The following is a 27,174-nucleotide window of genomic DNA, read 5'->3' as shown; positions in this document are numbered from 1 at the left end:
ACCTAATACTCTCTGGAATTCGGTAAACAGGATGTGTCCCTCCAGGGAGAGAGAGCACATTCCATTCCAACAACCTGTCTGTGGGATTTCCATGTGAAGGTGGGATACATGGAAATCTCAGTTTGGTTTGGAGACTCTTAAGCATGGGGATGGGTTCCCACATGTCAGAACACCCGCAAAAAGCAGCTGGTGCTGAGTAATCCTGATACTAACATTGAACTTGGACCTCGAGAACATGCAGGTGGCTGGCACGTCACAAGCTGTTCTGTAAAGGTCCTCCCATCACACTGAAGATGTCAGATTGCTGATGAGGAAACTCTGAGGCTTGGGCGACAGCTGCTAGAAGTTGTTACCTGGAGTCCGAGTTTGTGAACACACGTTCGTACATCCAGCGCCTGGAATCCACCTTGATTGGCCGGCAGAGAGGGAAGCAGCTGCTGCTTAAACTCCGTACCTCCAATTGGTAGAACCATCTCTCAATGTGGCTGAGCTGTGTATAGGAAGATGCTCTCTTCCTATGCAATGTGGCTGAGCTGTGTATAGGAAGATACTCTCTTCCTATGCAATGCTCTCACCCATTTCATGCTGAGTTGTGTTGCCCACCGGGAAGATTGCAGAGAGTTCCTGGTACCTGGAAGCACTCCGGGATGCTACTGCGAGTGAAGGGCGCTATATAAATGCAAGTTGTTGTTGTACCTACTGTACACCTTAGTGAGGGCTCAAACCTGCGATTGTTGGATGTGTTGAACAACCAGCTGGAGACTAACCTCCTTGGGTTGGAAGTAAGCGGGGTCTCCTTGGAGCTCAATTGGCTCCAAGTTGACATGCCTGCCAACTAACCACAACAACAAAATTACATTTGTATATCGCCTTTCACGTTGAGGACGTCCCAAGGCGCTAGACTGTCATGTGTTTGGGACCCGAGCTGATGGTCGGGGTCAGGTAGGGTGGAGGGAAGGGTGGGGGAAAGCAGAGTGATCGAAAGCACATTCGAAGAGTAGGTTTTTGAGATGGGTCTTGAAGGAGGCAAGGGAGGCGGCGAGGCAGAGGGACTGCGGGAGGGGGTGGGCAGGATGGTAGGGAGGTCTGGATGTCGCGGATGTCCAATAATAATAACCTTGGGCAAGTTTCCTTACTCCACACGCCTGATAATAATCCCTCCAAAACAAAAACAATAATAAATTGGTCATTTTCAATCCATGACTGTTTGTGGGACACTGCTGTGCACAATTGGCTGCCGTGTTTCGCCCACAAATATACAGTCAATTCACTTTACAGCATATTCTGTGAAGCGCTTTGATGTCGAGAAGACGTGAAAAATGTTATATCAAATGCAAGAATTATTATTATTATATTATAATGCTCCACAGAACTCCAAATTCTGTGAAGCACTTTGTGACGTCAGCCCAACATGAAAGACGCTATATCAAAAATGCAAGGCATTATTTATTTATCCAGCTAAAAACACATAACTTGTCATTGAGAGCAAGTTTCCCCGCTGCTTATCCAGCTTGGGTGACCCAACCTGTTAGGGCTTAAGTCAAGACAACTTGGAGAGAAATCACTTTTTGTTGAAATGGCAATGGGAATTGGGTGATCGAGAGAGAGGGAGGTGTGTGCGAGTGTGTGTGGGGGGAGAAATTGTCCTTCACGGCCACTTCAGGAGTGTTCAGAATTGGGCAGCGCTCCCAGAGAGCAGAACAAATAACGATGATCAAAAGAGACAGGACAGCAGGGCTTTTAGTTTAACTCTGATAATGTAATCGAGAGCAAGTCTAATCTCTGGTCTGGCAGCCGGGCCTTATTAAAGGCAAATAGACAGCAATTACCTCAGCAGCAGTGGGTGAAAAGCTGTTAGCTGCTCTGCCAGCCTCCGGCCTAATGTAATCACTGCTCGGGTGATGCATTAGAAGAAGCGAACAAGCTTCTGCGGGTGAAATCGACCCCCATCACTGGGATGAGCGGAGGATGAAGGACACATTTAGAAGGCATTTTTAGCACAGGTCCGGGGGAGGGGGACAGACAGGGATGGAACAGACCTTTGGAGACTGTGACTGCTAACATCCCACTCCACCATCATTATCACAGGCCCCCATCACCCAAGTCCTCGCCAGGCTCTACTGACTCCCCATCGCCAACAAGTCATGACTTCAAGGCCCACTTGCACTCATTTCGCAAAATCACAACACAGAGGACCCGGGTTCAATTCCCGGCAGGGCAAAACCTTAGGCAAGTTTCCTTGCCCACATGCCTCTGTTTACCGAGCAGTAAGCAAGAACCCAGTTGTTAGTCGATTGGCGGATCACTTTTGGCGTTAATAACCCTCCAAAAAAAGTGGTCTCTCAATCCACGACTGTTTGTGGGACACTGCTGTACACATTTGGATGCCGCATTTCACCAACAAAATGCAGTCAATTTTACTTTACAGTATATTCTATGAAGCACTTTTAAGATACCTCAACAACATAAGGCAAGATATCAAATGAAAGTATTATTATATTATCTCTTCCTCATCCACTCAGCTAACTCAGGCTTGCTATGAGACCCTCGCTCCATCCACACCACAAGCCTTTATATTCCACAACTCTAACCTCTTGGACTCTGGGGAGGGTGGGGGGTGGGGGGGCGTACTGTTGGTCATGACATTGGGGGCGTACTGTTGGTCATGACATTGGGAGAAACTCATTTTTTTTTAGCTCCATGCAACCGTTAACATCCATTTGAACAGGCAGATGGGGCTCATCTGAGTACAGTACAGTGGCCATCAGACGGGACCTCAATTCAACGTCTCACCTGAAGGATGGCACCTCCTGACAGTGCAGTGTGGCCCAGTACTGCAGTTGAGTATCAACGCATTCAAGAGAAAATGTGAGCATACAGGAGGGAGAAGGGAAGGGTACAGGAAGGATGGAAGCTGGTACGAAGTATAAACACCAACACAGACTGGTTGGGCCAAACAGTCTTGTGTTCGTACGGTAACACTACTCAACACCAGCCTGGATTATGAGCTCGAAGTCTGTTTGCTTCCCCCACACTCACCACACATGGAAAACACACACTACACAAAGCTCATTAAACAGGAGACAACAGAGGAGGGCAGTGAATTCTAAGCAATTTTATAAAGACAAAAAAAAGACCGTCTTTTATTACAGAAGTCAATACCGTGACGGAACCAACCAAACCCAATATAGGAACATGCATGATTGCTGGGCAGACTGATCTCTGCACTTCTTCCCTACAACACCCGCACCCCCCTCCCCCTCCCTAAACCTCCACCTCCCTTTGCCCCCTTGTTAAACCCTCCCCTCCCACCCCACCTTCTCTTTCGTGGTCAAGCTTGCCGTAAGTGCGATATCTTTTTTTATATAAAATAAAAATCATCAGACACATATCGTCAGTTGATCGAAAGGAAAAAAAATACAATAAGACCCGGGACCACAGAAGGTTCTGGGCGATGTGAGGGGTTGGAGCTGGAAAGCAAAAGGGGAAAGAGGAAAGGGGGTCCCGGGGGAGGTTGGCTGGCGTTCCGCCGGCTCACAGCTCGATGTTCCCACACCGCTCTCTGCTCGCTCAGGGTTGCTCTCCACACGTTGGCTGTGATCTGTTCTTGGCGAGGTATTGCCTAGCGGCCAGAGGAGAAAGGAGAGGTCACTACGAGCTCCTCCATTGTCACGTCTGTGTCGCAAACCCAAACATATGTAGTAAACAACAACAAAAATTACATTTGTATAGCGCCTTTTACGTCAAAGGACACCCCACTCCTGATAATGTGATCCTGGCTTGACTTGTCACTACCACAGGTCATCATGTTGTCAATAGAGTCCCAACATTAATGTCGCTGCTATTCTGATACCCAACTCTGAAAACTGACATTATACAGCAGTAAGCAGGAACAGAGGTAAGCTACTCAGCCCATGCAGCCTGTTCCCAATAAATAATGTTTTTACAGCTAATTCAAATGTACACTCTATACATTGCAAGACATTGATCACATCCATGCCGTGTAGATTGCAGAATTAAGAGCTTAGTTACAATTTTTTATAAAATAAAATATGGAAATTAAATAGGGGTTTCAGTCATGCTACTAATTTAGTTGAATTGAAATGTATTCAAAATTGATTTAATCTGCTCTAAAACACAATCCTTGATAGTATCATGAGGCTATTTAAAGCTCGCTTTCTAATCTACTTTGTCCCTGACCTGGGAATGTGGACGGATAGTGTAGAAGCAGCTTTAGTGTGTCTCTAACTCATGCTGTGGCTGACCTGGGAGTGTGGATTCTGACGAGTGCCTGTGTTGATGGAAAAGCTGTATTTCATGGTGCAGACAGCCCTTATCTCGGGGAGAAAGATTAGACTGGACTGGAACTCACCTCCTTGCGTATGCATACAGTGCTTCCTTCCTCTCCTGTAGGGACAGGTGCCGATCAGTCGGGGATTTCTCAAAGGTTGGATTTGCATCAGGCTGCAATTGAGTGAGAAAAATAAAAACTAGAAGACCGCTCTCTGTGCCTTTCATGCCAACACAACTCTTCAGGAGTCACCTTACTATTGTCATTTTTATAATAATCCGTGCATACAAAACAGCACCTTACCATGTCGTTCAGAAGTGACAAGGCACTTTTACTTTGAGATTTTACTGTTGAATGTAGTGACTGTGTTTTATAGACGAACGGGGCAGATGATTTGTACATAGTAATATTCTACAGATAGTAACAAAGTAAAAGACTGATTGTATTTGGGGGATTGATTGTTGTCCAGGACACCGGGAGAGAGAAACTCCCTTCTCTTTTTAATGACACAAGATCTTTCAGTGTCTACCCGAACATGCACAGACGGAACCTCGGTTTAACGTCTCATCCAAAGGATGGCACCTCTGACATGGCGGCACTCACTCAGAACTGTGCTGAGCTCAATCTCAAAGTGAGATTTGAACCCACAACCTTCTGCTTCAGAGGCTACCAACTGAGCCAAGCTGACATCTATTCCCTTCAAGCTCACAGTCCAGGCTGACATAGCAGCTCAACACTGCATTGCCACTGGTCCATCTTTTGGATCAGATGTTAACAAGGACTTGTTCGCCTTCAGGTGGACATTAAGGATTCCACAACACTATTGGTGTCAGGGCAGCAATCCTCCAGCTAAAGAAAGGCATTCTGCCCATAATTATCTGTGCACAAAACAGCTGCAGTGTTTTGCCTACAAAAAACTCTCTACACTGGCCGGCAGTTATGCATGAGGGGCTTTGTGATGTGGTTATGGCTCTAATAAAAACGCAAGTTATTCGCTAAGAGATTTTTCTCTCCCAATGCGTCGGGCTCCAGGTCAAAAACACGACAATGGCAACAGAAGCCTCTTCCCCCAGCTTGGCGACACTGTTAAACACTCCGAGAATCTACTCTCCGTGAAGAGAGCTATATAACAACTTGCATTTACACAGCACCCTTCACATGGCGCAGAGTCTCGGAGCACTTAACAGTGGCAGAGCCTGAAGCTGAGCCGGGGGGGGGAGGTGACCATATATAAATGCAAGTTTATAGTTGTACTTTTACACTGAGGAGGAGAACATGGGGAAGTGTCAGACAGTGGGGAAGAGCACAAGATCATTGAATAGCTGCCAGGCTATACCTTGTTAGAAAGAGTAATCTTTGAGGTCCTGACGGCACAGGAGGAGCTGCTGGGTGCTAGAGTTGATTGGCTGGAGGAGGCCTCGGAGGAGGAGCCGGCCACCGGGTCCTCGGGCGTGAACGGGATCCGGCCCTCCAGCAAGTTTGTGATGGTAGTGTCCACGCAGTTCGTCTTCACTGAGAGAATTAAATGGGAGGGAGGTTCAGTGGAAACACAATCATCAAAACAACAAAAATCAAATAATAGTCATCCTTATATTTGGTTCATAGCCTTTCACCCCACAGGGTCTCAGAGCGCTTGACAAGAATTTATTGTAAAGTGTCATGATTGTATTTTGTAGTCGAATGCAGCAGCCAATTTACACATAGTAATGTCCCACAAACAGCCAGATTCAACAACCAATTTTATCTGTTGTCCAGGTCACTGGGAGAGAGAATCTCCCTTCTCTTTTTGAATAGTATCACTGGATCTTTAACACCTACCTGAACAGGCAGACAGGACTTTGGTTTAAACATCTCATTCTAAGGACTGCACCTCAGACAATATAGCGCTCCCCCCACTCAACAGCCTAGACGGTGAGCTCAAAGTCCCGATATGGGGTTTGAACCCACACCCTTCTAACTCTGAGATAAGAGTGCTACCAACTGAGCTACGCTGACACCCATTCACCCATTGCTGCATGAGAGAACTTGATAGATGAATACCATTAGATAACTTGATAGACTAGTGATATTTACATTTATATAGTGCATTTTATGTCGGGAGGACATCTCAACTGGTTGGCACAGTTTCCTCAGGCATCCACTTATCAAAAAGTTACAACGTTGAACTGTAACTGGTTATTCCCACTTGTGGGCCAGTTCAGTCACGAGAGGGCGCAAATTTAAGGTAAAGCCAAAAATGAATTAATTAATTAATAAGAGGAGGTTAGAAACACTATCTTCACACAAACGGTGGAAATGTGATTGTGGTGGTGTCTGAGTATGTGAAACAGCCACTATTTCAAAATCATAGTATATTGTTCTATTTAGGTCAACTTATTTCTTTTAAAAGGGACCTTAAAAAAAAATCTGGCCACGTTTGACATGCATGGATTGTACTGTGCAACAAAGCTCTGTAAAGCTTATGGCACCGCCTTGTGGATGAAATCAGCTACTAAAATAATACCAATAACTTGCATTTGGTAGAGCGGTTTATCATTTCGGAAGGACATAAAAGTGCTTCACAGGATTTACTGTGAATTAGAGTAACTGTGTATTTGTAGGTAAACACAGCAGCACAGTAGCACGCAGCAATGTCCCACAAACAACCATGAAACGAATGAACAAATTTTATTTTGGGGGTTTCTGGCCTGGACACCGAGAGAAATTGCTTCTCTTTTTTGAATAGTAATAATAAACCTTGCAGTGCCTCATCACGTCTTCGAGACATCTCAAAGCGCTTCACAGAATACACTAAAGTTAATTAACTGTATTTTGTGGGTCAAATGCAGCAGCCAATTGCGCTCAGCAACGTCCCACAAACAGTCGTGGATTGAGTGACCAAATTATTAGTTTTTTTTTGGAGGGATTATTACCCGCGGAAAAGTGATTCACCAATCGATTAACAACTGGGTTCCTACTTACTGTTAGGTAAACAGAGGTGTGTGAGTAAGGAAACAATATAGGCCAAGGATCTTGGTTTAACATCTTATCAAAAGGACAGCACCTCCAACAATGCAACCCCCCCACTCCCCCCCACTGGGGTATCAGTTTAGAGTGCGTCCAACCTTGTCTCTGTAATGCACTCAAGAGAATACTTGTGAATGGAGATATGTTTGCACATAGTGCTATATAATGCAACTTGTTGTATAAGTGTGACTGTGCATTGTGCAAGTGTGTGCAAACATGTATGTGTGTGTGTATGTATGTAGTGCAAGTATGTGCACATGGTGGGGAGGAGGAGAAAGCACAGGTATGCAACAAGCCATGGTGAACATCAGCAGAAATGGAACAAGGACAACTGTAAGGTGTTTCCTACCCAGGTCCTGGTTGATGACACTGAGGGGGATGTGAGGCAGCACCTCTTTAACCTGCCTGGCCATTCCGGTCATCTGCATGTCCTCACTGTTCAGGTTGTTCATACTCAGGCCCGGGATGTGGCTGGCTGTACAGACAATAAAAAAAAATCTGTCAGACTTGCCATTCAATTGCTCTCAATCTCCATATCCCCAGCACAGGCCAACCCAGCTGCAACCTGGTTCAGTAGGTAGCACTCTCATCTCTGGGTCAAAAGGTTGCAGATACGATCCCCAACTGCTACAATAAGAACTTAAGATATTTATTTCGCGCCCCTCATGTAGGATAGTGTTTCAGAGCACTTGACAAGGGCGGAACATGATGCCGAGCGAGGGGAGGGGTGACCTTAAGCATGGTCAAAGAGGAAGGACTTCAATCACAACCTGAAGATGGGGAAAGAGGGGGCAAGGCGGAGGGATAGAGGAAGAGTGTTCCAGCGTTTTGGGAAGTAGTGGCTGAAAGCGCAGCTGCTGATGGTGGAAAGGAGGGCACGAGGGACATGCAGGAGGCCGGAGCTAGTCAAGATGAAGTGATCGGTAGTGGATTAGGGACTAAGCAAGTCAAACTGCTGTTGCGCTTGCCTGCAATATTTACTCACAAACACTACACATTGTTTTTATCCCCTCTGGAAGGCCTGACTCCTCATGCCAACAGGTGGTATATACCCTGGTCCTTCCTTGTGTGCCAGTTTAAACAGCAAGTGCAGCAGAACCAGGGGAAGTGAACCCACTTAATAACATAATAATCCTTCCATTTCATACAGCAAATTTTCACTTCCACAAAACATCTCAAAAAGCTTCGCAGGATTCACTGTAAAGTGCAGATTACAGCTTGCCTGATATTTATTTATCCCAACTTGATAAAAACACCTAGTCAATAATCCTCCCTAGTCAAAAAAATGTGGTTCCAAGACTGTTTGTGGGACACTGCTGTGGTGCAATCGGCTGCCACGTTTCGCCCACAAAATACAGTCAATCTACTTTTATATATTTTGTGAAGCACTCTGAGACATCTGAATGACGTGATAAGGCACCATAATCAAATGTAAGGATTATTATAGAGGCTAGCTATAATGTCAAATGTCTCCAATTGCTTTACAGGGAATTGTGTCAAGTGCACGGAATTGATTTGTAGGCAAACACGGCAAGTCTTGTTACACACAGCAGGTGAATCTGAAGTGAATGACCAAGTTCGCAGGATTGTTGACTGGGATTCTCTCTTCCAACTGTTACACGATCTTTAACATTCACTTGAAGAATGAGCAGAAGGGAACTGCAGGGATGAGAGTGTTACCAACTGAACAAGGCTGATACAATAAGACCAACTCCAGATCCGCAGAGCTCCTGTTCTACATACACGTGTCAATATAAAGCCAACCTGCAGTAGCTACTGGAGACACCACATGCTTCATTCTTTTGACGTACTCCGCTTTGTCGGACTTGGTGTGTGGCGTAGATACAATACCCAGTTCCACCGCTAAGTGCTATTGAGAGAAGAGGAAACAATTAGAACTGTCTCGACACATGTAAAAAAAAATTTGGTTACACAATCCACGACTTGCGCAATTGTTTGCTGAGTGTCGCCCAAAAGATGTAGTCAATTCACTTTACAGTATTTTAATGAAGCGTTTTGAGATGGCTCAACAACATCAATGATTAGTACTATATTGTAGCACTTGAGAAAAAAAAGTATGTTTTAAAAAAATTTCAGTGTAAACTCATCTGTACTGCTCTCGGAGTTTTTATTGTTAAAAAAAATTAGAATTAATTTGTGATGACGATTGACCTGAGATCGTGGAGATCAACGCGAGATTGCAAACGATAAACATGAGATTGGTGGCAATGAGGAACCAGCTGCAGACTTGTATCGGAAGAGTGAGGGCACGCAGTGAATAGAACGGAAGGAGATGGCACAAGTTCTGAGACCATGAAGAGATTTGGTTAGGACACAAAGATGTAATAATGAATAATAATCCTTGCATTTGATATATCGCTTTATCACATCATTGAAACCTCTCAACTACTTCACAGAATATACTGTAAAGTGGATTGACGGTATATTTTTTGTGAGTGAAACAAAACAGCCAATTGTGCACAGCAGTCATGGATTGAGTGACCAAATTATTGTAATTATTTTTTTGAAGGGATTACCCCTGGAAAAGCGATCCACCAATTGACTAACAACCGGGTTCCTACTTACTGCCAGGTAAATAGAGGTTTGTGGAGTAAGGAAACTTGCCAAGATTTCACCCTGCACAGGAATCCATCCCAGGTCATTTCGCTTGCGAGGCGAGTGCTCTCACCAATACGCTACAGAACTACATTTGATCCGCACTCTCCCAGGAGTTCACTTACCTCCTGGACTCTGATGGCAAACTCCTCTTCACTCTCCTCTTCCTGTTGGGACATGGTTGGCAGCCACCTGGACAGAAACCAGCACCACACAGCAATAAGCACACAGGCTGGGGCCCGTCAGAACATATAGCGACTCTCTTCAAACAGAGCTGACATTGTAAGCCAGGGATAGCCTGACCCCTCGGTTTTTAGACTCATTTCCAAGGTGTAAATGCACGAGTCATCACATAGGAACAGGAGGAGGTCACTCAGCCCCTCAAGCCTGTTTTGCCATTCTATCATGGCTGATCATCAGGTGACTTACTCTTCTGCAGTGACCTGTGGTAACCACACTGTTGTTGTTCTGGGCCTTACATTAACAATGTAGTAAGTAAATGCAACACCTGATCAATCACTGTATCAGAGAGTAGAAGGTTGTAGGCTCCAATCCCGGCCTGCGCTGAGTTAGCTAATCTCAGATGGGGCAGCAACTGAGGTTTCAATTGGCCTCAGCACCCATTGGCTAAGGCACCCGTAGACTAAGGAACGGGGGGTGGGGTGAATCAGGCATTCCTGTTTGCTATCTAGAGACCCCTCCTCCTGTCCCCAATCCCCCCCTACCTCCCAAAGGTGCAGATCAATGTGAGGAAATGGCAGGTTCAGGCTTACTATGTTGGGTTAAAAAGACTGCTGACGCTCACATGTTTATAATGGCAACTTATTCAGGGGTACTTTGTGAAACTGTGGCCCAGGGGAAAGAACAAGGCAGTCATGAAGGCTTGGGTTCGCACCAGTGATCAACCCTGCAGTAGGTGCCAGAGGACTGAAACCAAGCTCACAGCAATAACTCTGGGAAGGGACGTGCATCTGTGTCGTAGGAGGGAAGGAAAGAACATACACGTTAGCACACTCTAGCCCAGTTACAGAGCACCTTAAAATACCATAACACCTGCAGTATAGTGACTTTCTGTGTCCGGTGACCCTGGAAGCATTAGCAAAAGGAGGCGTCTCAGATGACTGGTCAACTTCCTGCGCACGGTAGGGTTCGTTCATGTCGGCGGTGACCTTGGTGAACGTTATTTTTCTGTATACGTTTTCACTAAGCACCCACCACAAACAAACCTCACAATCACAGGACCCTGACCTCGGGTTACTGGACAGAATTTTAATAATAATCCTTGTATTTGATATAGCGCTTTTCACATCTTCTAGATGTATCAAAGTGCTTCACTGAATAGACTGTAAAGTGAATTGACCGTATATGTGTGGGCGAAACGAGAAGGTAGATGTTTGGGAGCAATCGACTCCGAAGGCACTCACTCTGGGGGCAGGAAGACTATTACAGAGCAGCATGGTACCTAGGACCTTAAACCAAGCTCAGGACCATGACTGGAAGGGTGGATGGGGTGAAGTTCGACTATTTGGCTTCACATAGAGGGATATTAAGAGATGGATTGTTTTGTCCCCGGTGGCCAATGACGTAGCCACGACTAACAGTACCAAAGAGTATTGGACGGGTATTTGTAGAGAAACAAACTTTATAGGAAAAAAACAGGCAAATGAGATTAGAGAAGGAATAGTCAGGAATGGGATTAGGAGGTTCTTGTGAAGTATAAACACCAGCACGGAATAGTTGGGCCGAATGATCCGTTTCTGTGAACGATATAATGGTATGCAGTTAGTTAGCACTGGCAAAGGCTCAGTTTCCTGAAGCTTCCTTTATTGAATAGGAACATAGGAACAGAAGTCGGACATTCAGCCCTCGATCCTGTCCCGCCATTCTATTAGATCATGGCTGATCTGTGCCTAAATTCCATTTACCCACCTTCGCTCCTTATCCCTTGATAGCCTTATCTTAACAAAAACCTATCTACCTCAGTCTTGAAAATTTGAATATTGCAGGGTAGAAACAGACCTTTTGGTAATTGTGAGTTTACGCCGCTCTGCGCATGAACCACCCAATCCTAATCCCACTCTTATCACCCCGTCCCCACCATTAACATTCTCCTCCGTGAGCACCCATCTAATTCCCTTCTAAAAAGGTACTCTGGGGTCCCCAAGCCTTGGCTCTTGCCAACCCAATACTCTCCAGAATTAGGTAAGCAGGATACACAAATCCTCCAGACTGGAGTTGGCCTGTCGTGAATTTGGTAACAAGACATAGATATGCCAAGCCAACCATAGGCCAAGGTACATTCCAGAGAAATGCCTTTGCACACAGAAGGTAGAAGGGCTTGACTCTGAAAAGCAGCAAGGTCAAAACGCAGACAGTCCCACCCCTTTCCAGTGATAGTTAGCGACAGTTAGTACCTTACTTGGTATACTGTGAAGGGGGTGAAAAACATCCACAGCAGCTCTGACACCCAGGAGGACTCAACGACACTCTATGGGAAGAGAGTGAAAGGGAGAAAGAAAAATAAGTAAACCAACAAGATGAAATACTATTTTGTTACCTTATCCAGCCCTGAGACAGAACAAAAGCCTAGAGCAAGTGGTGTTGGGGTGGGGGGGGGAGAGGGTGAAACACCTGCTCTCCCGAATGGTCATACTTGTGAAATATGATGAATGAGTGCAGCTGTGGGACTGTCCCCCCCACCGCCATGAGCTCTGGGTATTTCAGTGTGGCGAGATCATGAATGGGAACAGCGGAGGCTGCAATTCATTCCTTCGGCTCATCTAATGGCATCCTCCCAGAACTCCCACCACCCACCCACCCTGACATATTCCGGTTATACCATCGCCCAGTTTCTTAAAACGAGTCCCTGGCTTCGACCACCCAACCTCCAGCCCATCACAGCATCAGTCTGAATAAGTCTAGTGTTCTGGTCTCAAACACCACTCCTAGTAACCCATTCCAGCTGTCGATTAGCCCCTCTGTATGAAGAAATACTTTCTGGCATCTGTCCTAAAGCTGCCAACCATTGTCTTAATTTCTGAGGTAATTTCTTTCTTCTGTAATTAAACATCCTCATCTTCACTTTTAAATCCCTCCATGGTCATGCTCCTCCCTACCTCTGCGCCCTCTTAACACCATACTAATCTGCCTTGACCCCAGCCCCTCCCTCGCTTCCTTCAAAGCCCATATCAAAACCTTCCTCATTGACGTGCCTTCATCCACACTCCCACCCCATCCTACCTTCTTGATCCAACCCTCAGCTCTGGTGCAAATCTTTAACCGCTTTGGAATGTCCTCCCAATGCGAAAGATGCTGTATAAATATAATTTGTTGTTGTCTCATTCTGCTACCTGATTTTTATTTTTATTAAAATATTTGCCTGTGCTTACTTTCTCAACAATTTAGCACCTTTCACGCAGGATAGTGGCTCGATTTAGCGTTTAGTATCTTGTGTTACTATTCAGAACAGGGTACTTGCTGTGGACAGGAGTCCGATCTGCACATGAACTTACCGCAGATATGAAGGGTCTTTTTACTGTCAAACCCACAGGCTGGAGAGTGCTATTTACAGAGAAAGGCCAGGAGCTGGAAAGGAGAATTTTAAATTATTCATAAGTCACTGACTTCAAGGACAGCACAACAATATTCATTGCATGAAATTCAAAGGACACCTTAAACCTTGACAAATGCGCATCAAAAGACACAAGAGGGTCACTGTAACACTACCTCCCACCTGCACACACATAAACATGAATGGTTCCATCTAGGCGATGGTCAAGTGGGTAAACGGAGAGTGATGCTTGGCTCAATTTAGGGGAGGGGCCATAGAGGAGTTCTAAACCTGTTAAAAAAAGTTGACTCAAAAGCTTGAAAGATGCAATAGAAATGAAGTGGTCCTGTAGCGTAGTGGTTAATGCGCTCGCCTCGCAAGCGAGGACCCGGGTTCGAATCCTGGGCGCAGCAAAATCTTAGGCAAGTGTCTTTACTTCACATACTGTTTACCTAGCAGTAAGTAGGAACCCGTTTTTTAGTCGATTGGCAGATCGCTCCAAAAATAATATGGTCACTCAATCCATGACTGTTTTTGGGATACTGCTGCCGCGTTTCATCCACAAAATACACAGTCAATCCACTTTACAATACATTCTGTGAAGCGCTTTGAGATTTCTCAATAATGTGATAAAGCGCTATATCAAATGCGAGGTTTGTTATTATCTTTCATATAAATTGGATTATTCACCTTTTGACTGTTGGTGGACCTTACTGCTGAATTTACCTACAAATACAATTACCACACTTGACAGCAATTACCTCCATAAACCCTTTGAAATGTGTTGATATAAGGCAGATATAAAATACCAGCTCCTTTGTCTTGTCGCAGAGGAATTTATACCTGAATTTGAGGAGCCCGACTTTTCCATTTGTCATCTCCTCCTCCGGGAAGAGCAGTAATGGCGACGCTCCTTCCAAGGAGCTGTATTGTCGGAGCGTCTCAGCCATGCGCGTCCGGCTGTCCCGCCAGCCCAGCTCCACATAGCCACGTGCCCAGCTTACAAACCCAGAGTGTCCTTCCAACAAGGGCTAAACGTGGAGAAGAGGTTGATTAATAACGCACACTCTGGTCCCCAATCCATGGTTCTGAGTTTAATACTTTCCAGAATTAGTAAACAGGATGTGCCCCTCCAGGGAAAGAGAGCACATTCCATTCCAACAATATATCAATGGAATTTCCATGTGTAAATGGGATGCATGGAATTCTCATCTTAGTAATCATGGTGATGGGTTTCCACATGTGCAAAAAATTGAAAGATCAAATGAAATCTAATGACTACCAGCAGCATCGTGTATTTGCGCTCTTACAGTGGGGCAAGGATAGACTGTGTGTTTATCCACATTATTGGGGGGTGGGGGGGAAAGAGGAGGGAAAGAAATGTGATGGTTGCAGGAGGTAGCAGCTTATGGGAAGCAGGAAAGGCACTGGGCTTTTGGATGATGGATTGTGGCTGCCGATTGTTGCCTGGCAGGTGTTGCCTTTCTTCAAGAATCAAAAAAGCAGCTGGTAGCCGTCTACTACCCAGCAGTTAAAATTGAACCTGAAGTCCGATGCCTAGCTTTGTGCGTGTTGAGAATGCTGGAACACACAGGCCTGCTTCTGGTACAATTATTGAACACATTGCTATATTGACCTCAAGATGTCTCAAACAAAACAATAGTTAGGGATTATAATACAAGGTTCATGGATCAATAGTTATCGAGTGAAGCCTGAGAGCAGCAGGTGAGAAGGAGGATGGAGACTCTGAAGAAAAGATGGTAGGTTTTACATTTATGCTTTTTGGGAAACAAGTAGAAAGGGAGACAAGACAGTAACAGTCTTTTCATTCTGTCCTTCAAACACTGGGTCAGACATGTGAGTACACACGTATTTCAGCTCACCGTGTTACAGGGCGTGAGGAGATTGATCATGTTGTGGTCAAATGCGCTGACATGGTTGCACACATATGCTTTGACATTTTTGTCTCTCTGCCTGGGGTCGTTCTGGGACACAAACATGCCCAACACCGAGCACATGACCCGCACGATAAACCTGCAGCACATCACAAGGCAATAATAATTAATAATTTAATAATAAAATTATTTAATAATAATCATCTGAATTTTATAATAATCACTTGTTAAGGTGTCTAATATGGAGAACATCTCAAACCACTCCAATATTCTATAAGGTGTAACCACTGTGTATGTGAACATGCCTGGGAATCTGAATATAGGACCATCCCACAAACAGTCATGAAGTGGAACAAATAATTTTAGCTGGAGGATTGTTGGCCAGTGCACTGGGAGAGAAACTTTTCAAACTTTGTCACCTGACCTTTGAGAACAAAATTACGGAAGTTACATTTATGTAAAACCTTGGATAATACCATATTTGGAGTACTGTGTCACCAATGAATTTAACGTCCACCTGAACAGGCAGGTGGAACCTCAGTGTAACACACTATCCAAAGGACAGCACCTCTGCCAATGCAGTACTTCCCCAGAGCTGAACTAGAGGGTCAACCTAGAAAAGTTCTGATGTGGGACTTGAATTCCCAAAGGTTTGCTCCAGGGATGAAAGTGCTACCAACTGAGCCAGGCTGATGCCTTTCTCTAGTTATGCATCCTGCCTTCTCCTGGAAGAGAACATGTGGAGTTTGCCAAAACTTCTGCAGAAGTCAACTCAACAAATCACGATAATAATCCTCGCATTTGATATAACACCTATTACTTTGAACGTCTCAAATTCTATTTGTAGGCAAATACAGCAGTGTTTTCCTCACATCAGTGTCCCCCAGCACTGAAGTGAATAACCTTATTTTATTTTGGTTTGCTTACCCCCCACTCCAGCACCCGCTGCCTTCGCTCAGCCAGCTCTGGCCTCCTGTTCGTCCCTCGCCCCCTCCGCTTCACCATCGGCAGCTGTGCTTTCAGCCTCTATGCCCCGAAGCTCTGGAACTCCATCCCTCAATTTCCTCACCTTGCCCCCTCCCTCTCCACTTTCAAATCCTGCCAAAAGATCTTCCTTTTTTGATTGCGCTTATGGTCACCTACCCACTCCCTCTCCCCCTGGCTCAGGGTCAGACCCCGCACTGTCAAGCGCTCTGGGACGCTACCCCACATGAAGGGTACTATATAAATGCAAGTTGTTGTTGGTTGAACAAGGTACGCCAGGTTCACTGCATTAGACACATTTTATACTTGTACTCAATTTACGCTGTCATTTTCCCAAACCAGTAAATGCAAATTCAACTACATCTATGCATATTTAAAACTTACCTTCGTATTAGGCTATCTGGGATAGCACTACTCACTAAAAATACATGCAACCCAATAAATATCCTGAGAAGCATTAAACAAAGGCCAAATGGAGTATACAGCAGGAGAAGGGCCAGGAGAAAACTATCTGAAGGTAACCTGTAAGATAAGAAGAAACAGGTGGGTAAATAACGGGGAGGATAGAAAAAAAAGCTGTCAACATGATGGCAGAATGACCTTCATCCGTGCCATATATTTCTATCACAGATTCAGAATAATCTAACCATGATCTGCTTGCCAGGATTATTCCTCAGAGCACTCTCACAGCATACAGTGAAACTAACCTATAAGAGGACTACACCATCACAGACAAATGGGGAAAGAGATTCTCTCCACTCAGCTCCTGTTAACTCTGTAAGCCAAATCCCTAACAGTTCGGGTGGTTCTAGCTGGAGAAGCAGTGGGAAAGCTTGCCGTACGTACTGTGATATCAATGGCAAGCTATGATAATAATACTCCTTGCATTTCGTATATCACCTAATCACGTCATTGAGACGTCTCAAAGCGCTCCACAGAATATACGATAAAGTGAATTGACTGCATTTTGTGAGCGAAACGCGAGAACCAACTGCGCACAGCAGCGTCCCACAAACAGCCGTGGACTGAATGACTATGATGTGGTCTTAGCTGGTTAAACTTCAGCAGTTATCCCAACGCACACAAGCCTTGGCTCTTGCCAACCTGTGCCTAATACTCTCTGACATGAGGTAAGCGGGGTGCCTCGCTCCAGCAGGAGAGAATGCACATTTCCATTCCAGACACAGGGAAATCTCCACACGTAGGTGGGATACATAATGTGGAATTCTCAGCTTAATTTGGATACTCTTGAGGGTGGTGATGGTTTTCCCCGTGTGTCAAGACACTCGGCTGCCCCCCAAAACATGGCATTGGCATAAGCCAGAGAGCGAGAGGGCACAGGGCATGGAGGGCGTCTCGGTGCACAGGGCCGAGGCAACACAGTATCAGTCGATCGCGGGGTGAGGGTATTTGGGTAACAGCGTGGAAGGCCTGAGGGTGAGGGGAGGAGGGCCGAGGCCTGAGGGTGAGGGGAGGAGGGCCGAGGCCTGAGGGTGAGGGGAGGAGGGCCGAGGCCTGAGGGTGAGGGGGGAGGAGGGCCGAGGCCTGAGGGTGAGGGGAGGAGGGCCGAGGCCTGAGGGTGAGGGGAGGAGGGCCGAGGCCTGAGGGTGAGGGGAGGAGGGCCGAGGCCTGAGGGTGAGGGGAGGAGGGCCGAGGCCTGAGGGTGAGGGGAGGAGGGCCGAGGCCTACCTCCGGCAGGTTCGGGCCGGAGCTTGCAGGCGGCCTCGGTGAATTAGCCACAAATCAACCCTCCTCACCTCGTAAAGTCGAAGAGCTGCTCGACCCGCGGAATCTCCATGTCGCTCTCTCAGGAATCGCCGCTGTTTCTCCGTCGCCGACACCGCCGCCAGCACGACGACGACGCCGCCGACTCCATTCGGCTCATCAATGCGCCGCCGCCATATTGGACGGCGGGAAGGCTGAGCCGTGGCGCAGCGGCATTGGAGGAGGTTAACGGAAGCCGAAGTGCAGCGCGGGACAAGTAGTTCCGCGGTAACCGTAGGTCAAGCAAGATTGGCCCTGGCGGGGGATATTGGAACTACAACTCCCACCGTGCCACGTGAGAGCTATTACCTCCACCAAGTGCGCTTGCGCCGTTCGCACAACAGCGTTCATTGCATGCAGCCTTTTGGAACTACACTTCCCGTCGGCCCCTGCACAGGCCACAGTGCGCACGCATTGGACGGTGAACTGTCTCGGGAATCAATTGAACGTGGAATGAACCTAACTTCATTGCTTCTCCTCACCCACTCCACACCCACCGTCCACTCTCCCCAAAGGAGCTAACTCTTGCTGGTTCCAGAAATGCTGGAGGATCTCTGCATTGAATGCTCTGAGCTGAGCAGCTGACAAACCTTATAATAATTTCCACGGTTTTAACTGGCTCAATTCCAGCAATAATCCTCTCCACATACTGTGGTATGAATAGCAGATACCAGGAGAAAGAAATTGGGTACTACAGCATTGGCAAACAAAACGCTTTTGAGTTGGAACTGGAAATTCCCAAGCATAGCAACAGGTTTCTGTGACACTCGCAACTGATAAAATAAAAATAGCCAATTCACAATAATATTCCACGCAAGACTTTATTTTATTTACATCAAGGAAAAGCACACCCAGACCAAGGGTACAAACCCCAAATAATGCTTCTGGGTTCAAGTCCACAGGCCTTGGACAGTGAAAAATCTCAGGCTTAACGGAATCCTTGTTGGTCACATTTCTCCGCTGCTTAAGATTGAGAACAAGAATTCAAAAAGACAGCTTTCATACCCTGAAAGGATTGTAAGACGGGCTGGTGTACGTTTAGGAGCTGTTCTTTTCACCAACGTTCCCTCTTTGAAAATGATAACTCTTCATTGGGGTAAAAGCTTCAAGGCCTCTGGCACCTGACCCAAGTGGCCACTCTTTATGTGTGAGGCTCTTCCTCGCAGGTTTTTTTTTGGGAGGGGGGGGGAGGGAAGAGAAATCGCATCCTCACCTGATCTTAGCATCACCTGACAGCAAAAGCAGTCACCAGGAGGAGTAAATCCTAGCTGTTTTTCTTCTCTGCAAATGCAGGGCCTTTAGCCGATTGCAGTGCTTCTTGAGTGGGCCTGGCTGAGGGTAAAGGAACTCAGCGCAGATCAGCGATCAACTGGGAAAAATCACTTTTCGTAAAAATCTAATTTTTAATATCACATGGAGGTTTACTATGATTAGAAAGTTCGCCTCTCATCGCTCTCCCTTCCCCAAACACTTTCCTTCCCCTTTAAAGTCCATTGCAATGTGACATATGGTTCTTGGATTCTGATTGTCAATCCCTTGTTTGTGACAAATGATGTCTGATGAGAAAGAATTCGGTTCTTGCCAGTTCACCTCCATCAGAGGGTTGTTACTGCTTCACAGTACGTTTTACCACCCTACCGTCCTGGTCAATGGCGAAGTTGTAATTCTGGGGATTGTCCAGGGCAGCCTCTATCCGCTGGTCCACATTTTCCAGGGTGATAAAGTTCTTCACTTCTTCCTGAAAATCAATTTTAAAAAAAGCCACAGATTTAATAATAATCCTTGCCTTTGATATGCTATCTTATCACATCGTTGAGACATCATATAGTGTCTCATAGTCTCAAGTGTTTCATAGAATATACAGTAAAGTGGAGTGACTGCATTTTCTGGGCAATTGCACCCACGGTAACCCATAAACAGTCATGGATTAAGTGACCACATTTTTTTGAGGGATTTTGGAGCAATTATTATCCCTGGGAAAGCGATCCACCAATCGATTAACAACCGGGTTCCTACTTAAGGCTAGGTAAACAGAGGACCTCTCTGCCTTCCCTCACCCCTACACTACCCCCCCCCAACCATGCTCGGGTCCTGACACCCTACTGTTCATTCGAAAGATAGCACCTCCAACAATGCAACACACTCTCAGCACTAAAATGGAGCGTCATCTTGGACTATGTGAATTCAAGTGCCGATTTACATTTTAATTTTTGCATTTGATATAGTGCCTTATCACGGCATTGAGACATCTCAAAGAGTTTCACAGAATATACCATAATGTGGATTGATATGAAGCTAAAACCCAAAGGTGACTGATCCACCGTATCACACTGAATCACTTCAGTGCTTTACAGTCAAGTGAGATGACGATTTGTAGATAAACATAGCCACCATTTATCCATCAGTGATTCTCTTTCGCTTTTCTGCATCCTCATCTCCCACTTGAAACCCACCACCTTGCTCCTTTAACTCTGTGACCTCCTAACCCCTTACCAATCTGCCCGCTCCCTCTGCTCAGCCGGCTCTGGCCTGCTCCACGTCCCCCAACCCACCCACCCCACCATTGGTGGGAGAGCCTTCAGCCACTCTGCCCCCAACCTCTGAAATTCCATCCCCAAATGCCTCACCCCCTCCTTAGCCTCCTTCAAGTCTCGCCTCAAAACTCTCCTCTTCGATCATGCCATTGGCTATCCCCCACCCCCTCCCCTCTCCCTAATCCCAGCTCGGGTCTGAAATGCTGCATACTGTCCAGCTGTATGGGATATCCTCCTGACGTGAAAGGCGCTATACAAATGTAATCTTGTTGTTGTTAACTCTTTCCCATCCAGTTTCGCCAATTGCCCCTTCTCTACCACATGCTTGCGATTCTCATCAACCTTTCCCTAGACGAGCCTCAACTTTCTTCATCTAAACACAGGCACGATGGAAGCCATCCTACTCAGCTCCTAATGCTTCCTTTCCTCTGGTCCCACTTCTTCAACCTTCCAGGGCTCTCACAAACTCCCTGAACTCATTGGAACCATGACATTCAGTTGACCTTCAGCACTCTTTTCACCCTCACGTCCAGTACGTGACCAAGACAACATTTCCTTACCTCGGCCATTTTGCCCACTTCAGTCCCTATCTCACACCCCTCTGTGCTGATATCCCAATTCACAGATTTGTAATCTCCACACATCTTCTTAAATGCGCCTCACTGGCCCCCCACCCCATATCATCACCTACATCTGAGCATGTTCAGCAACATACCTGGAGCTTCAGGATCTCTTGCACCCGTTCCTGGAGAAACACTTCCCTCTTCTCCTCTCTGCGAAGCATGATGTCCAGTTTCTGCCGCAGCTCCTCTTCCGCCTCCTGCCTGAGTCGCTCCTCCCTGTCACATGAGCATAATAAGAATCCTTGCATTTGTTATACTTATGTCGTTGAGAAGTCTCAAAGCACTTCACAAAATATACTACGAAGTAAATTGACTGTGTATTTTGTGGGCAAAACACGGTGGCCAATTATGTACATCCATGTCCCACAAAAAGTCATGTATTGAGCGACCAAATTTATTTATTTTTATTTTCTTGAGCGATTATTACCCCTGGAAAGAGATCCACCAATTGCCTAACAACCGGATTCCTACTTACTGCTATGTAAACAGAGGGACGTGGAGTAAGGAAACTTGCCTACGGTTTCGCCCTGCCCGGGAATCAAACTCAGATCATCTCGCTTGTGAGGTGAGTGCTCTAATCACTACGCTTCAGGACTCCATGAGAATCATGAAGCACCGGCCAGCCTGGCTACTCACCGCAGGCCGCGGAGCCGCTGGTTCTCAGCATCATTCATGGCCATCAGATACCGGTGTTCTTCGGTCTCTGCCCGTTTTCGTTCCTCTGCCAGTGACCCCACTTCCTCTTCATAGCGTTGCCGCAGCATTGCCTCTTTAAACTCACCCCTAGCGGNAAAAAAAGAGAAAAAAGCCTGAATTTCACTCTCTTCTTCCAGGTTATCCTGACATATTATAAAAACTCACCTCCACTCTGAAGAATCAGCTCATTGTTATTCATGGGAGTTCACTTCTGCAGACTGACTGCTAAGTGTCTACCAGTCACTTTATTTCTAACTTTGTAAGGTGCTTTGGGACGCTTATTTTTCTGTGGTTCTGTAACTTCTAATAATAATTCTTGCATTTGATATATCGCCTTATCATGTTGTTGAGACGTCTCAAAGCGCTTCACAGAATATGCTGTAAAGTGAATTGACTGTATATTTTGTGGGCAAAAAATAGAAAAGCGTTGGTAGATATCTTCTATTAAATTAAAAGAATTAAAGAGAATTACAAAAGTGTTGCGTTCGGGAGGGGGTGGTGAAATATGAGAAAGTAAACTGATAGATCTCTCAGTTGGAATATAATTCTAACTAATATTAGTTCGATTAGTTTTATCCCCTGCCTGTGCCCTCACTCTTCCGATACAGGTCCGCTGCTTCTTCCTCATTCCCACCAATCTCATGTTCATCCTCTGCAATCTTGTGTTGATCTCCAAGATTTCTGGTCAATCAACACCACAAATTATTTGTTATTTTAGGAGGCAATGCATAATATTGGGCTGCTTTTTAGGTTAGTAATTAATAATAATCCTTCCATTTGATATTGCATCTCTTCACTTCTCAAGATGTCTCAAAGCACTTCACAGGATTTAGTGTAGAGTGAAGTGACTGTATTTTGTCGGCAAAACTTGGGCTACATTCCTCTTGGTTGACCCTCTAATGTCTGTCACAAGAGACCAGACAATGACAGACCATAACACCAACGCCTCGCAATGTCAAAACGTCTCAACACGCTTCACTGGTAAATACTGTCACGTGTAGTGACTGTTTCCTGAGGTAATTCCCCTTGAGGTCAGTGAGTAGACATTTGTAAGAGACTAAAAGCGGAAACATGACTGCCTGGGCTCCAAGAATAGCTCATGTCTGGCTGTGCTTCACAGATAATGGACAGAGAGAATCAATTTATGTTGTGAATTACAATGGAAGGAAACACAATAAATAGGAGCTCTGGGACATTCAAAACACATTGAATTAATGTCTTCACAAATAGCCCATGGCTGGCTCGGAGTCTCATCCATGTTATTATACATCACATCTCTCATATTTGCTCCCGGTCTTACCACTTAGAGTCCACATCATAGATAGGAGGTCATTTGAGCTTTTGTATCAATCCTGGTGCTCTCACTTCCCTACTGGAACTCTCTACTCTAATCCCATTCCTGCCTTCGCCCCATTGTATCTGTGTTGCTGCTCACTCCCCTCACTTGAGCTATCCACTCTAATCCCATTCCACTGCTCACTCAAGTAACCCCTTCAGTGGAGCCCTCTGCCGCATTTCCCTACAAAATACACAGTCACTCCACCTTACAATATATCATGTGAAGCGCTTTGAGACATTCTCCTGACGTGAAAGGTGCTATATCAATGCATGGATTCACATAATTATTTTCCACAATTGTTTGACACTAGCTGTACCCGTGGCAGCTACGCTTGCAACCAAAAAGTCCAATATGAAATGTAGATAGACACACACATAGACAATTCATCTTTATACTTATCTGGGAGGACTCCTTTTAGAAGGACTCAATGAGAGGACTCAGCGCTTTAAAAATGTAATTGTGCTGTTGGTGTTCTTTATTTTGTTCCCGCCGCTACTTGGGTAGCTTGGCTACGTGTGTGCTCTGTGACGCAGGATGCCACAGGGCCATAGTCAGCCGCCGCGGCCACCAGCTGTAACTGCAGTGCATGCGTGCATAAGAATATGCTCTGTGACGCACAATGACCCAGAGCACAACTTTGACTCGGCGGCCACCAGGTGTAACTGCAGTGAAAAACGTAAAACTGAAATCCATTTTAGGTGATAACTCATGAACGATAGGAGATACCTGAAAACAAATATGCCTGTGTCACTCCCAGACACAAGACCTTTCCGATGAGATATAAATCATGTCTCTAAGTCAATCGGTTATTGAGATCCTTCTTGAAGCGTACACAGACAGACATTGTTGTTTTATTATTATAGATGATTGTTATGTTCTCAATGTGTAGAAAACTCTTTTATTCTCAGCTCACAAGTTACAAATCAAACAATCCAACCAAAAACCCTTCAGTCAGTAGTCAGTGGGTAATAAACAGACTGTATCATGCCCCACCTTTGTTTTGCATCATTAACACCTCTTTAACCCATCATCCACTGTCCTCTACCCCATTTTCTCCTTTATCTTCCTTGTCCTGCCTCCCCCCTCTCTGTTAACCCTTAAAAGCCTCTCCCTCCCAACATGCCCCAGTTTTGATGAAGGGTTGTGGACCTGAAACGTTGACTTACTTACTTTCCTTTCTTTTTTTCACTTTCTGCCTGACCTGCTGAGTGTTCCCAGTGACTTCTGTTTTTGCCTCATATATCCGTTTTACACTCCCATCAGTCTTTGCTTCAAATTACCTCAATTACCACCCTCGGTAGCCGTGTCTTCAGCCACTATGGCCCGAGGCTCTGGAACTGCCTTCCTCACTCCCTTCGTCTCGCTTCCTCCCTTCCCATTTTCAGGTCTCTGCTGAAGACCTTTCTTTTCGACTGCGCCTTTGGTCACCTTCCTCCCCCTCCCCCTGGCTCTGCCCCGGGATCCTAAACTGTAAAGCACTTTGAGATGCCGTCCAGCATGGAGGGCGCTATATAGATCCAAGTTGTTGTTGTTGTTGTTCAATGGCAAATCCCCTCCGAAATCCCCCTGTAAAACAACCTGGCGTGCGCACCCACGCACAACCACACGCACTCACGCCCGCCCTCCTATCCTCCACCACTCAATCAATACAGCAAGTTACTAGTGGAGGTTTGGGGGGAGAGTGCAGTAGAGAAAGCAAACAGGAACCCAGCGCTATAACATCCATTCAAAGAAAAATAGTTTTATCGAAGGTGCTGTCTTTAAGAATTAGACATTAAAATACGAGGTGCCGTCTGTGCCCTGTTAATAAATCCTTGCATTTGATATGGCACCTTATCACGTCATTGAGACATCTCAAAGCGCTTCACAGAATATACAACAGCAACAATTTGCATTTATACAGCGGCCTTTCATGTGGGGTAGTGTCCCAGAGCCTTTGATATTGTACACTTTATATTGTAAAGTGGATTGACTGTATTTTCTGGGTAAAACAATGGTAGCCAATTGCACACAGCAGTGTGGATTGAAATTATTCAATTATTCCTATTTATTTTTACAGGATTATTGCCATCAGAAAGGAACTGTCAATCGATTAACAAACATTTTCCTATTTCCTACTGCTAAGTAAACAGAGGCATATGGAGTAATAAACTTGCCTAATATTTTGCCCTGCCCGGGAATCAAATTCAGATCCTCTACTTGCAAGGAAAATGCTCTAACCACTAAACTACAGGACTCCACAGGACTTAAATCTTGTCTTACCCAATACAATACGGGATTCCACTCGACCAGGCATTGCAGGCAAATTGGACTGAATGGATTCCTCTTTCACAGACGTGATGAGCTTTAAGTGCTCTGGGACGCTGCTCTGCTTGAAAGGTACCATGTAATGTAAATGCAAATTGATGTTGTTTTTGTTGTTGCTGTTGTTAATGGCCTACATTGTTGGAGGCATTATCCATAGAATGAAACGTTAAACCAAGGTCCCGTTTGCGTCTGTTCAGGTGTTCAAGATCCCATGGGGCTACTCAAAATGAATTTCTCGCTCCATGTGTCCTGACCAACAATCCCCCAAATAGAGTCAGTCACTCCATGGCTGTTTGTGGGATAATTTATACTGGCTGCCACATTTCACTTTACAGTTTATCCTGTGAAGCGCTTTGAGGCGTCTCAATGTCGTGATAAGGCGTTATATCAACCGTAAGGATTATTATTATTATTCCCTACCAGACAAAGCAGTTTACTGGACCAGATAGAGATGAAATAACACACCCTCATACAGCCACCAGGTAGTCTTCAAAGCAGCTTGAGAGAGCTCCCCAGCACCCAACCATCTGTTAACACCACAACAATCTCCGCTTGTGTTCTAGGGATTGTCAGTCGCTGCCGCCAGCTCCTCACCTCGCCGCAACCCCCCCAACCCCCACTCCTCTCTGTTGTCTTCTTCTAAAAATGGAGCTCCACTAAGCCAGAAATAGATTGCTGTGCTGCCAGCTCAGTGAGAAATAACAGCGGGATATTAAACTCAGGACACTTACAACTCAAGACATTGACAGCCATGGAGTTTTGCTGGAACAAACTTCCATTATAATAAAAATAATAATTTTTACTATTATCCCAAGACCTTCCTCTTTGATTACGTCAACAGAACAATTCAAAAAGAGAAGGAAGTTTCTCTCTCCTGGCGTCCTGGCCAACAATCCCCCAAATACAATTAATCACTCACTTCAAGGCTGTTTGTGGGACACTGTTGTGTGCAACTGGCTGCTGCGTTTCACCCACAAAATACACAGTCACTACACTTTACAATATATCCTATGACGTGCTTTGAGATGCCTTGATGACATGATAAGGCGCTACACCAAATGCAAGGATTATTATTATAATATTACTGGGAGGAATCTTGAAAGGAATCAGGGCAGGTGGCCAAACACAACAACACCCAGCGGATGTTTCTGAGCTAAGTTCCATCCCATTTGGCAGAAATGAAAGGGCAGAGTTTTTACTCATTGCCTCCCACCACTTCAGAGACGTAGGGCAGTTTTTCATCCCATCTGTTGGAGTTGGGCCCTGGCTCCAGGTAGGTAAGCATGTCCGTGTAAAGAGAAAGGTGCTCAGCAATTGCGTGCCAGCCTGGTTCAGTCTGTAACCCTCTCGCCTCTGAGTCAGAAGGTTGTGGGTTCAAGCCCTCACATCAGGACTCTAGGTTAATGCTCTAGTGCAGTGCTGGGGGGAGCACTGGCTTGTTGCAGATGCTGTCATGTGTAAGTTAAAATAAATAATAATTTGGTCACTTTTCACAATTGGCTGCTGTATTTGGTTCATAAAATATAGTCAATTAATTTTACAGTACATCCTGTGAAGTGCTTTCAAACA

General features: G+C 45.5%; 2 protein-coding genes across 2 annotated transcripts; both read right to left on the bottom strand.

Annotated features, from left to right (window-relative positions):
- Positions 1–3,100: 3,100 nt before the first annotated feature.
- aup1 (AUP1 lipid droplet regulating VLDL assembly factor) lies at positions 3,101–18,266 on the bottom strand. Its single transcript, XM_007906662.2, has 12 exons — positions 18,100–18,266; positions 16,727–16,864; positions 15,347–15,497; positions 14,307–14,494; positions 13,426–13,498; positions 12,328–12,401; positions 10,039–10,105; positions 9,062–9,167; positions 7,647–7,772; positions 5,628–5,803; positions 4,373–4,464; positions 3,101–3,622 (listed from the first exon to the last, which is right to left on the bottom strand). Exons 1-12 carry the CDS (start codon positions 18,138–18,140, stop codon positions 3,571–3,573), a joined length of 1,284 nt encoding a protein of 427 aa, XP_007904853.1. The 5' UTR covers positions 18,141–18,266; the 3' UTR covers positions 3,101–3,570.
- Positions 18,267–18,913: 647 nt separating this feature from the next.
- On the bottom strand, positions 18,914–26,890 carry mrps26 (mitochondrial ribosomal protein S26). The gene is made up of 6 exons (XM_042343059.1): positions 26,819–26,890; positions 23,795–24,024; positions 22,555–22,640; positions 21,900–22,119; positions 21,356–21,479; positions 18,914–19,844 (listed from the first exon to the last, which is right to left on the bottom strand). The coding sequence occupies exons 1-6, from the start codon at positions 26,888–26,890 to the stop codon at positions 19,713–19,715; spliced, it is 864 nt and encodes a 287-aa protein (XP_042198993.1). The 3' UTR covers positions 18,914–19,712.
- Between the last annotated feature and the right edge of the window lie 284 nt (positions 26,891–27,174).

This window comes from Callorhinchus milii, unplaced genomic scaffold, assembly GCF_018977255.1.
Source record: "Callorhinchus milii isolate IMCB2004 unplaced genomic scaffold, IMCB_Cmil_1.0 Scaffold1, whole genome shotgun sequence".
NCBI lineage: Eukaryota > Metazoa > Chordata > Chondrichthyes > Chimaeriformes > Callorhinchidae > Callorhinchus > Callorhinchus milii.
This window is presented reverse-complemented; position numbering and strand designations above follow the sequence as displayed.

What these genes read in the sequence shown, in the direction of transcription:
- aup1 (XM_007906662.2), bottom strand. Translation starts at nt 18,140, where the DNA reads ATGGAGATTCCGCGGGTCGAGCAGCTCTTCGACTTTACGAG. An exon ending in AAAGACCCTTCATATCTGCG is followed by an intron (nt 12,402 to 13,425) that starts GTAAGTTCATGT and finishes CTCTTCCCATAG; the next exon opens with AGTGTCGTTGAGTCCTCCTG. An exon ending in CTGTATGCATACGCAAGGAG is followed by an intron (nt 3,623 to 4,372) that starts GTGAGTTCCAGT and finishes TCTGGCCGCTAG; the next exon opens with GCAATACCTCGCCAAGAACA.